Below are 12,773 nucleotides of genomic sequence, written 5' to 3'. Positions count from 1 at the left end.
CTGTGGAGACTCACTGGAGACTCCAGCCGAATGTCTAGTCCTTCTGCCAGTTTTTCAATGATTACAGAGTAGCCAGGCGTTAGCAGAGTGTGGTCACCAGCAAACTGAGCAAAGAATTCGTTGTGGTCCCAGGAGCGAGCAGACACCTGGGAAACGATAATGTGCAGGAAAGCTTATGTTATTCTTTTTTTTTTTTTTTTTAAAGTCAACTCTACTCCCAACATAGGGCTTGAACTCATGACCCCAAGATCAAGAGTGGCACACTCCACCGACTGAGCCGGCCACGCGCCCCAGGAAAGCGGATCTTAGAACAAAAGGTAGACATGACTTGGGCACGGGCACCACTCCTTGATAAACACACTCGGTGTATTACATATCAGTAATTCTGGAAAAGGAGAACTCTATGAGTAAAACTGCGTTTGAGCAACTCCAGCTATAAATATGCCATCCACGTGTCTTCAACGTGGCATCTGTGCAGAGGCTGAAACCCGGCACAGTTTTGGAAAACAGGGTTACTCCAACCACAATGGAGTCGAATGCAGGGAGGTGCGGAGTTGGACAAGAGGTCGGGGTCAGCCGTGGAGCCTCTGTTCAAAACACAGAGGGTCTGAGTATCAAGACCACAGTGGTCAAGTGACTGACGGAGGCAAGTTTAAATTTATTCCAGCGAGACAGGCAGACCGTAACTGCAAGGCTACTCTATTTTGGTCTCCCAAGAGCAGTGTTCTCAGACCACGACGGTTCCACAGAAATGCCTTCAGGGACTCCGTGGAGCACAAGGGAAGACCGGCAGTGAACAGACAAGGCTCTGGGCCCCTCCCGGGTCCAGCCCCGTGGCCGTCCTGCACTTGGTTCACATACGGAGTCTTCGCACCCATTATCGGAAGGAAGGTTTCTCTCACTTAAAAAAAAAAAAAAAAAGTCTAAACCACTGTGGGGTTAATATGCTCTGAAGTCATGGTTTTTGACCTTTTCAACAGCAGAACCATTGTTTCCTGTTTACCCAAACCGGTCGGGAGTTCAGTGCTTAGATGCGAGGTGTGGGTGAGCACACACGCACACGCACGCACACACATGCACGCACACACACGCTTCACAAAAGCCAGCCACACCTGATGGAGGCTGCTCCCGCAGGCGTACTCCAGGTTACTCAGGTGGAAGTGAAGCACCTGTTGTTCAAGTTCACTGAACTGGATCCCCGACTCCTGAATAAAGGCTTTGTAGATCTCCTCGATCTTTTCTGTAAGGGGAAGGGGGCAAAGCAGAAAAAGAACGGCTGTCACATTATTGTCTAATTCCTTATCCTATGTTCCCAAACTCCTGCTACCTGCAAAATCTGCTAAACTCAGGTCCCTTCCCAAGCCAACTCGGGGCATGAGGATATGTTGAGAACGTTGGTTTTGCTCACAAAGGAAAAGCTTATCTCAACTGGAAACAAGGTCAGGAGGCTACTTTCAACCAGGTTTCATTTCTGCCCAGTTGAAAAAACTTTCCTTTTTGGCTCAAGATGAAGAAAAAAGTACCCCCGCCCCCCCCCCCGTCCACCCCCCGCATATATAAAGACACACACCCAGAGAAAAATCCTCTTCCCTTTCTGGTCCTAGTGTGAATCACCTGAAGTCACGTTCTGAGGACCTCCCACCTTAACTAAGAGACCTACAACAGACTATCAGCTGTATTCTCTCCGAAACAAGAATACTCCGTTATGGCCTTTCATCACCTCAGTCTGCTGCCTTGATACCTTCCAATTACCGGTGTTTCACCGCCTACGTAATAAATTCCAAAACCCACAGCCAGACGCTTGCTAGCACCTTTCCAGCCTTTCCAAAGACAGCAACTACTACCCGCCCGCTCTCACGCTCTGCTAAGTTGCAGCCTGGTCTCTTCCCGGTAAATTCCGACCCCGGGAGGCAGCTGCCCCCACTGGCCTCCCTGCCAGCAGCCCCCAGCCCGGCCCATCGCCCCTGCGGGCCAGCGTCACCCGGCCGCCATGCACCTCGGGAATCCTGCTCGCTAGCAACCCCAGCATTCAGCCACGTCACACGACCGGAACTTTAACTACACATACACAGCCCTGTGGAATCGTTCCAATTCTGCTCTTCGACTCCCTTTATTGTGGGGATGTGGGGGCGAGGGAGGCTCACGCCCGACACATGGTAAGAACCTTAGCACGGGCCCTTCTTCATCACCTTTCCAGTGAGGACCACCACCCTACAGGTACAGCACAGACTCCAGGCTTCTTTCTATCAAGTCCTGTGCACTGGCTTAGCTAGACACGAACTGAGAGGGAATTTAAAAAAAATTTGTTTTGGCAACTCCGGGTTCTCATCAACATTTTCCACCCTCGTGCTAGATGGTGAATCCGGGGATGCCCGCAGCTCCTCTGGATCTGTGCCGGCCCTTCCCCCCCCAGACCCCAGGGCTTTCCTGCCACTTTCACTACCATCCTGCACTCCCATTCCTGCATCCTGCCGTGTACTTTCTATCTTCCTTTAGGTTTTGTAGAGGTTCGGGGAGAACCGAGACTGCTGGAACAGTATGTGAAATTAAGTATGAACAGATTGGGAGAAGGCTTAATGTGATTTTTATGTAAATTACATTTAAAAGCTTTAGTACATATGCTTTGTGAAATTAACTCTAGCTTCTCACTATTTATATTTGGGTGTTTTGGGCTAAGTGCTAATTAGGTGAAATCTCAGCTCAGATACTACCAGGCAGGATGTAACCGCAACCTTCCCCAAGTGGAGATGTGTGCGCCATTATCCAAGCTTTTCAAAAAAATATTTATAAGACGAAACACCAACTCACACAGCGTTGCTGATCCTGCCCTGGTAACTTTTCTTAAGTAAGGCCAAGACAAAGCAGTACTATTAATGTTTTTATCTGGTAGTCCTGAAAGGAGGGTGAAGAAAACCCCGTCCAGTGACTACCACACACGTGCAGAATGCTAACCAAACTCTGAGAACATTCCGCACAATGTCAGCTTAGTAACTGTCCCCAGTTTCAGAAAATTCAACGGCCCACTACTGGGTCTGGACACTACCTACATTTGATTAAATGATCCCCGTGCATCTCAGGAAATTTCTGAAAATGTTCTGCTGGACTCTGCCAGTGAACACGTAACTAGTTAGGGCGGCTCAACATGGTGGGTCTCAGGGCAGGAGAGGAAAAGGGGAGTAAAGAGAAGGGACGGTCCCTGTCACGGAGACGTTTACTCCAAACAGTGATGCAGCATCTATCAAGATGAAGAAGTAAAAACCCTTATAAGGGAACATACAGTTGAAACAAATTAACATCTTGCGAACAGAATCATACTTTAAGAAACCCAGACATTCGCCGAGAACTACAAGTCAATACATTCAGGGCATAAAAATTGTAGGTTAAATAAATATCAATTTAAGAAGCAGTATGGTAAAATCTCCGCTGGCACCCTCACGGAAATGAGTTCTTGCAGACAGTCAAGTTTTCGAAAAGAGTACATTTAGTACGTTTTGGTCCATTTAGTACCAAAGCCTAACGATTCTGAATTTAAAATTTTAAACTGTAATACACATTCTTGAATTCTTAAAACGTACTGAAAAAAAAAAAACTCAACCTACTGCCCAAAACAGGGAAAGGAAATCCTGGCATACAGAAACTCTCTCATCTAGAAAGGGCGTTATGTCATTGACCATTCACAAGGGGCTTACCACAGTTTCCTTAAAAGTAAGCTCCTAGGGGCAAATGCAAATTAAACATTTAAATGATCATTTTAAACACCAGCTATTTTATGCAACATAAGATCCATGAGTGCTCATGGACACGGGCATCTAAAGGTCCCTGAGGAAGATCTGCTTTCCAGAGTGGGACAGTCTGGGGAATTCACCAGTCCAAAACGAAGGTTCAAAGGACTCCACTTTTTTTTTTTTTTTTTAAGTAGGCTCTGTGCCCAATGTGGGGGCCTGAACTCACGACTCCGAGATCAAGAGTCACATGTTTCACTGACCGAGGTAGCCGGGCACCCCTTCAGAGGACTCCTCTGCTCCTGCTAATCCAGCTTTGGGTTACAGAGAGACTCCCACGGAACAGTCAGAACCCCATTCTCCCATACCTCCTAAGGGAACATCTTGGAGCTGAGTCTTATCCTTTCTCCACTCAGAGACAACATCCAAGAGAGCATTAAAATGAAAATCCATGCGCTTGTCAATAGTGGGGTCAGTTATTCTTCCACCTTCCTGAATTAAGTCACATCTCTCTCCAAATTTATGCATGCTGATGCCAAGCTTCAAAATAATAAGAATAAGAAGGTGAAAATTTTCCCTGGAAAAAACACTTACAGGTTCTAAGCTGAAATCAGACAGAGCTCTCTCATGGAGAAAATGGTCTAACAGATCCCGAAAGTAAAGCTACACGTGCCTCCTGGGGAGTGGCAGCCAAGTCAGGCAGTGAGGAAAGAGCAGGAAATCGAGCGCTTCTCTCAGGAAAACGTGAGGTAACAGCAGGCAGCTTCTATGCCACGCACCCTACAGCTCTGTGGCCAGGGTCTGTTAATGCTTCAGGTGCTACAGCTGCACATGGCCTCCCCTCGCTCTGACGTCCTGTCCCCTGCGTGGACCCTCACAGGAATGAGCACGCAACCACACCAACACTCACAGAAACTGATGCCGAATTTACGGCAAATAAGTAGTTCAGAGAAAAACCTTGGGCCTACCAGGTCTTCAAAGAAACTATGTAGGGTTGCCCGATAAAAGACAGCATGCCCTCTTAAAACTGGACTCTCAGATAAATAACGAGTGGTTTGGGTTTTGGGGGGGGTGGGGGGTTGTTTTTTGTTATTGTTTTTTAGTATAAGTATATCCCAAACATCGCATGCAAAATAGCCCACGTGGTACTTGGGATATACTTATCCTTAAAAAATTTACTTATTTATCCAAAAGGTCAAATTTAGCTGGGCATGCTGTATTTTTATTTGCTTCACCCAGCAAACCTTAAAATGACAAGCTCATCAAGTGGCCTGCAAAAAACACACAAATAGAATTATAGATCTCAGGAAAAAATCCTCTCTGTGCTCTCGCTCCACTATCTCAGAAAGGAAGAATTGTAACTGTTTTTATCGGGGATGAGGGGCAAGAAACCATTTGGGGGTTGTTATTTATCATCCAGAAGCATATTAATACTATACGAAAACAAAATGAGACAGTTTTTTCTTCTGCTTATCTACGAGACGAATCATCAAGAAACCCACTTGTTCACACATGAGTGCTACCGGGTTGTTGATACAGCCATTGACAATCTGCGCCCCTCTTCCCACTGTGACGCCTTTGAAAGATTTATCATCCCATACTCGGCCTCCGATTCTGTCTTTGGCTTCCAGGACAGTCACCTAAAAAGATAGGCAATCAGGGAAGCTACACAGGAATAGAGTAGCCATTTAAATACAGTACTACAAACGCAAAATGACACAGTTAGGTAAGTTCCATACGTAGTTAATTATTAGCTCGCTTGTGAACAAAAGTTTAAAAAGAGGGTGGTGTGAACAGAAGCCAAAGTAAATGTTAAAACACACAATCCCGCTTTTAGCAAGGAGTGAGTAGCCTGCTGGAGGAATGCCTTAAACTGTCCCTCCTCCAACCCCACAATGAGAAGATTTGATGAGCCAGCACGTGAGATGCACTAAGAGCTTTTATGAAATACTATACCACAAATTAAAAAGCACTAAAAGAAACTAGGTTAATGCAGTGATTTTGTCCTATGAAACATCTATGTATGTAGCAAAATTCCTTTAGCATTGCAAATGGGCTTTAATGTCCCTAAGATGTGACTATTAAAAAAAAAAAAAAAAAAACAAGGGCACCAGGGTGGCTCAGTAGGTTAAGCGTCTGATTTCAGCTCAGGCCACGATCTCATGGTTCGTGAGTGGAAGCCCCGCATCGGGATCAGAGCCTGAAGCCTGCCTGCTTCAGATTCTGTGTCTCCCTCTCTCTCTCTCTCTCTGCCCTTCCCTCCTTGTATTCTCTCTCAAAATATAAACATTATTATTATTTTTTTTTTATCAAATGTCATTCTACCCAACGGTGACCTCGTGGGATTGATCTAAGCAGGCTGGCCCCATACCCAGACGATTTTACCTCCCCCCAGATTTCTTTCTTTTTTTCTTCTTTTTAAGGGCTTAGATGAATCTGCGTTTTTTAACATTTTTTTTAAAAATTATTTTTAAGGGGCGCCTGGGTGGCGCAGTCGGTTAAGCGTCCGACTTCAGCCAGGTCACGATCTCGCGGTCCGTGAGTTCGAGCCCCGCGTCGGGCTCTGGGCTGATGGCTCAGAGCCTGGAGCCTGTTTCCGATTCTGTGTCTCCCTCTCTCTCTGCCCCTCCCCCGTTCATGCTCTCTCTCTGTCCCAAAAATAAATAAACGTTGAAAAAAAAAAATTAAAAAATAAATAAATAAATAAATAAAACCCAGTTACCCTTTTAAAAAAAAAAAAAATTATTTTTAAGTAATCTTTAGACCCAATGTGGGGCTTGAACTTACAATTCTGAGATTAAGAGTCGTGTGCTCTACTGACTGAGCCAGCCAGGTGCCTCTACTTCCCCCAAATTTCTGAGGGCAGGAGGGGCTGTGGGTGACAGACAGCCCTGTGGCTATAAGTGCTACACATCTCTGGGCTGCAGTGACTCAGGGCAAATGGGAATCCTATGCAGTTCAAGGCCACCCATTCCACTTCTGGATCCCGGAAAGCACTCTTTCAAATTGCTCAAGGAGGTTCCCCAAGTTAGCCATCTCCTAGGTTACTCAGGAGACTCTCTTTCCTGACCATGAGAAGGATGGGTGGTCTCTGTAGAGTCTGTCTTATCACCCGGCAAAAGAAAGGAGAGAACAGGTGGAGTCCTCTGAATATTTTATTCCTCATTTTCTTCAACAAGCAAGGCTATAGCCAAATTTCTACTCTCCCCACCCTCTTTCTTGGATTTTATTCAGATTAACACAGACCCACCCATTTCTAGATTCTTTTTCAGTATAAGAGGAAGGCAGGACATTAAAGACGGCACCCTAGACTTTCGATGTTAATAATCTCCCCTGTAACATGATCTGTAAGTTTTCTAAGTTAAAAACAAGAAATCTTGGCCCTAATATCTGATGCTGGAATAAATGATCAATTAAAACACTTCCTAGCTTAACGCCATTAAGAAAATATTTTCAGGGGCGCCTGGGTGGCTCAGTCTGTTGACCGTCCAACTTCGGCTCAGGTAATGATCTCACAGTTTGTGAGTTCAAGCCCTGCATCTGGCTGTCTGCTCTCAGCTCAGAGATTGCTTTGGATCCTCTGTCGCCCCTACTCTCTGCACCTCCCCAGTTCATGTTCCGTCTCTCTCAAAACTAAATAAAACATTTAAAAAAAAAAAAGATTTTTGAAATGCAAACACACTTCGGGGCGCCTGGGTGGCGCAGTCGGTTAAGCGTCCGACTTCAGCCAGGTCACGATCTCGCGGTCTGGGAGTTCGAGCCCCGCGTCAGGCTCTGGGCTGATGGCTCGGAGCCTGGAGCCTGTTTCCGATTCTGTGTCTGCCTCTCTCTCTGCCCCTCCCCCGTTCATGCTCTGTCTCTCTCTGTCCCAAAAATAAATAAACGTTGAAAAAAAAAAATTAAAAAAAAAAAAAAAAAAGAAATGCAAACACACTTCCTATAAATCCAACTCAGGTTCTTCTGTTTCGTTAGCAACATAATGTAATCCAAGACTTAACGTCTTCCATTCAACTGAGGGAAACGGCTCTTAGACATGGCTACTGAAACCTTTTCTCATCTCAGAAACTCTTCCAGCAGAAGAGACACCATGGAAAAGAAGCTGTCATTTCTTGGGGTGCCTGGGTAGCTCAGTTGGTTGAGCATCTGACTTCAGCTCAGGTTATGACCTCACGGTTCGTGAGTTCGAGCCCCGTGTCGGGCTCTGTGCTGACAGCTCGGAGCCTGGAGCTTGCTTTGGATTCTGTGTCTCCCTCTCTCTCTGCTCCTCCCCCTCTGACACTCTCTCTCTGTCTCTCAAAAATAAATAAACATTAAAAAAAAAATTAAAAAAAAAAAAGCTGTCATTTCTTTCAGCCAGAGAAAAGTGAAGATTAATTCAATTCTACCAAGATGATTTTCACATCTGGTTTACTGAAAACCAAAGTCCTTGAAAAATAAGTGTTTAAAAAGGGGAAATGTGTCAGACCTAAAAAGTCACAAAAATCAAGGGGATGGCTAATTTGAATGAACCTAATAGAAATTAGATTCTAAATTGCACAATTTTTTTTCTAATAGTCTCTATTTTGGCTAATTTTGAACTGGAATATGGCCACATACTAGGTAAAAACTACCCTTAGAGAAGCAAGCTGCCTCAAACAGGTGGAGCACACTTTAAAGTCATGCAATTCTGTCTCAACAACAGATTAATTCAATCTTGCTTCCAAAAGCAGAGATTTTTGTTTCTCAGAGTGAGAGTCAAAGTGTGCCTTTGAGGGGCACCTGGCTGGCTGTTGGTAGAGCATGCAACTCTCCATTCTCAGGGTTGTGGGTTCAAGCCCCATGTTGGGCACAGAGGACAGAGGTCACTCGAAAAATATGTATATATATGCAAATTTCACTGTGTGTTTCAGAAACTTTTATACAAGAAATGGTGAACTTCTAAGCTGCTATTAGCTGTCTCAAGCTATTGCAAAAACAAAAGACTTTTTCCCAATGTCCCCTCTATAGTGTCAACAACACCTAGGAAAAACTTCTGCTTTCATACCTGCACAGAATCTCTTCTGACTTGCTCATTAGGAGTCTAAAACCCTGTGTAAAGCTGTCTAAACTCTTTCTTTTATTAAACCAATTCTAAAAAAAGTTTTTTTTATCTTTTCTAGAACCAACTGCAAAGATTTTAAAGATACAATGCCTTTAGAACTGCCCACTAAAATCAGAAACTGGTTTCTAAATCTTAGAAAATCTGGACCAAAGGAATGGTTAACCATCTGTTATCAACTTCATGTCCCAAAATCTTACCTTAATTCCAAAGTTATGCAGTTGCCTAGCAGCTGCTAATCCTGCTGGACCAGCCCCGATAATGATGACTGATTTCTTTAAAAACAAAAAAAAATAAAAAAAATTTTTAAAAAGGGGGAGGGGGAAGGATCCAATTAGAGAAATGAAAACAATAAAACAATATACCGTGTTAGTTGTTCTAGAAGGTACTAACCACCAAGCCATGTTAGCTCATCTACATTTCTTTGATGTTCGCAGAAAGCTATTTTCCTAAAGAACACGGAAGTACTGGTCTTAAGGAGTCCCCTCCTCCTTACAGTTCCTGACACTCTTCCCCAGAGCAACACACGTTCTACAAACGTCTTGCTTTATAATTTCTGTGGTGATAATGTGGCTGTTACTAGTATTATTAACTAGTATTCACTAGTATCTGCATGCTAGCACTGATCATGGTGGTGATGGTGTCCCCGTTAGAGCAACAGTCACCTACGTTGTGGTAATCTTTAGGAAGAAGATGTTGGTCGGTGCCGACGTTAAGAACCCCTGTGTTGATGAGACCTTTTCTCGTCATAAAATAAAGTATCCTCTCCACTTCCTGAACGCATCGGATGCGCACGAGACCCCGAACGATGATGTGAGGAATACATTTCTGAGGTGTAAGAGCTTCCTGTGTTTGAAAACAAAACCAAACTGTTAAAACAAATACAACACGTAACTCTTGGTTCCTCCAAAAGTTAAACAGAATGACTATATGACCCAGCAATTCCACTCATATACACTGAAAAGAACTGACAACGTAGGTTCCAACAAAACTCACAGCAGCACTATTCAAACTGCCAAAATGGTGGAAACTATCCAAGTGTCCGTCAACGGATGAATGGATAAGCCAAAGGGGTATACCCACACATGGAATATTATCTGGCCATAAAAAGAAATGAAAGTTCTGGGGTGCCTGAGTGGCTCAGTCGGTTAAACCTCTGATCTCGGCTCAGGTCATAATCTTACAGTTTGTGAGTTCAAGTCTCATGTTGGGCTCACTGCTGTCAGCAACGAGCCTGCTTCGGATCCTCTGTCTTCCTCGCTTTCTGCCCCTCCCCCTCTCATGCACCCTCTCTCAAAAATAAATAAAACATTAAAAAAAAAATGATATGAAGTTCTGATGACTGCTACCACATGGATGAACCCTGAAAACGTGATGTTAAATGAAGAAGCAACTGACAGAAGGCCACATGTTGCATGATTCCATTTATATAAACTACCGCACTGGGCAAGTCTACAGAGACAGGAAGTAGACTAGTGGTTGCCAGACTAGTACTGGGGGAAGGGAGGAATGGAGAGTCACTGCTTAATGGGTGTGGGGTTTCCTCTTGGGGTAACAAAAAAGTTCTAGAACTAGATATGGAGACAATCATATAACACTATTTACTTAATGCCACTGAACTGTACATTTTACAAAGGTAAAAATGGTAAATTTTACATTGCATTTTACAATTAAAAAAAAAAAAAAAACCACCTTTCAGGGTATATGAGTCCATCAGGTATCACTAAAATATAGTAAGATCAGAGGGAGGTTTGCCTTGTGAAGGACAAAAAGAAGAAAGGGACAAAAGGAAGATACAGCAATTTGCATCTTCTCTCCTAATCCTCTCCCATCCCAGAGAAGGACAGCTAGAGGGAGCATCGTAAATACATTCTTGACTCAATAAACCACACAGCAAGGGCCACTGCTGAAGCCCACACTGCCACTGGTACTGGCAGAAAAGCTGGATTCTCATCACTGATATGAGGAGACAGATTTAGGAACTTGTTTAAAAAGGGGAGAGTGGCGCCTGGATGACTCAGTAGGTTGAGCGTCTGACTCATGATCTTGGCTCAGATCATGATCTCAAGGTTCGTAAGATCGAGCCTTATGTCAGGCTCTGTGCTGACGGCCTGGAGCCTGCTTCGGATTCTTTCTCTCTCCCCCTCTGCCCCTCCCCCGCACACGTGCCCCCTTTCTCTCCCTCAAAATAAATAAACAAGAACAAAAGACAGTGCCTTTCCCTACTCATCCCAACTTTGGCAAGGTCTCGGAACATTTCAAAGATTCAAGATTAACGTAGCCTTGACCCAGTGTCATGACACACAGAGAGAGCGAGTGGGGGAAGGGGCGGAGAGAGCGAGAATCCCAAGCAGGCACCACACTGTCAGCACAGAGCCAGATTCGGGGCTCAACCTCACAAACCACAAGATCGTGACTTGAGCTGAAATCAAGAGTCAGACACTTAACGGACTGAGCCACCCAGGCGTCCCCTTACGATTTTCTTAATAATATTTTTTATAGCTGACTTTAAGAATATACTATGCAATACACACAACATACAAAACGTGTGTGAATCAACTGCTTACGTTACTGGTAAGGCTTCCAGTCAACAGTAGGCTATTAGAAGTTTTAGGGGACCCAAAAGTTGTATGTGGATTTTTGACTGGGTAGGGGATGGAGTCAATGCCTCTAACCCTCAGACTGTTCAAGGGTCAAGTACATGCGCAAAGTATTCAAGAAATAACATTGGCTTGCAATGCTGCAGAAAGTAATTTGTTTTCATGAAAATAAAAATAATTTCAAAATCTTTGACTCATAGCCTCTATATATGTGTTTTCCCACTAAAATATTAAACATAGGTAATACATACTATTTTATTAAATATTAAAATAGATCCAGGCTGATAAGTTCAGGATTTTTTTCTGTAAGCTTCTTCACCTGTATCAATCGATTTTCAAAGTCAAATGAAAAGAAACGTGAAGAAAAATGAATCCAAGACTGTTTTTCTGAAAAGTGTATCTTTGCAACTTATTTACAGGAAATTCTGACCACAATTTTGTTCAGTTCAGCAAATGTTTATTGAGCATCTACCTCAGGCCTGCTGGGGAGGAAATGAACAAGTCTGCCTTGTCTAACCCACTTACATAATTCATATAAGTTGTAGTAACAGCCATAACCTAATCAGGCCATCTCATACTGGATTCTAACCCAGTGAGATACCAGGGTGGAATTGGAGTATCTATCCTTTTAAATATTTATTTGCGAGAGAGAGACAGACAGACAGACAGGGAGGGAGGGAGGGTGAATGAGCGGGAGAGGGGCAGAGAGAGAGGGAGACAGAGGATCCAAAGCAAGCTCTGAGCTGTCAGCACAGAGTTGGACGTGGGACTCGAATTCACCAACAGTGAGATCATGACCTGAGCCGAAGTCGGACACTTAACCGACTGAGCCACCCAGGTGCCCCTGGAATATCTTTCTTTAATCAAGATTAATTTGGCAGTCTTGCCAAAGGTTCTGGATTCAGCAGTTCCTCAAACAATTGAAGAAATTAATCAGAAAAATATTAGGGTTAGGAAATCCTTTGTTGTTGTTGTTGTTGCTGTTTTGAAGCTCATATTCCCTTCTCATTTAGCCTCGCCCCTTTCCAGGTAGGTGCTGCGTGAGGCCCCTGACATCTCTTCAGTCCCAGCAAACAGCAAAGCACTCACTAGTCTCCACGTTGGAGGATAATACGATGTTAAGACTCTCTGCCTCCGGGGGGTTTATGATACAATCTTTAATGTTTTACTTCTCTTCCTCTTGGCATTCACAGCAGAACGCGCTCGGAACCAACTCTGTGCCATACACGCACTCACTAGAGTCAAGAGTTCTGATATGATCTGAAGTGGTGGTTCTCAGGATACAGAGACTTCGCACCCCTTGGGTAATACTTGGAGACACCTCTGATGGTCACGACCAGGGCTGAGCTAGTGGCATCTAGAAGGCAGAGGCCA

General features: G+C 44.2%; 1 protein-coding gene across 6 annotated transcripts in view; it reads right to left on the bottom strand.

Annotated features, from left to right (window-relative positions):
* Nucleotides 1-12,773, bottom strand: part of KDM1B (lysine demethylase 1B) — a 63,930-nt gene that overhangs the window by 15,110 nt on the left and 36,047 nt on the right. For all 6 annotated transcript variants that reach the window (XM_047101552.1, XM_047101553.1, XM_047101554.1 and 3 more), the window contains 6 exons: nucleotides 9,469-9,645; nucleotides 9,000-9,074; nucleotides 5,225-5,362; nucleotides 4,091-4,262; nucleotides 1,113-1,240; nucleotides 15-146 (listed from right to left, as the gene is read on the bottom strand). In XM_047101552.1, the coding sequence (XP_046957508.1) occupies nucleotides 15-146; nucleotides 1,113-1,240; nucleotides 4,091-4,262; nucleotides 5,225-5,362; nucleotides 9,000-9,074; nucleotides 9,469-9,645 (822 nt within the window). The remainder of the gene's footprint in view (nucleotides 1-14; nucleotides 147-1,112; nucleotides 1,241-4,090; nucleotides 4,263-5,224; nucleotides 5,363-8,999; nucleotides 9,075-9,468; nucleotides 9,646-12,773) is intronic.

Source organism: Lynx rufus, unplaced genomic scaffold, assembly GCF_022079265.1.
Source record: "Lynx rufus isolate CCGP_SWC_20201006 ecotype Redwood Valley unplaced genomic scaffold, mLynRuf1.p SCAF_6, whole genome shotgun sequence".
Lineage (NCBI taxonomy): Eukaryota > Metazoa > Chordata > Mammalia > Carnivora > Felidae > Lynx > Lynx rufus.
This window is presented reverse-complemented; position numbering and strand designations above follow the sequence as displayed.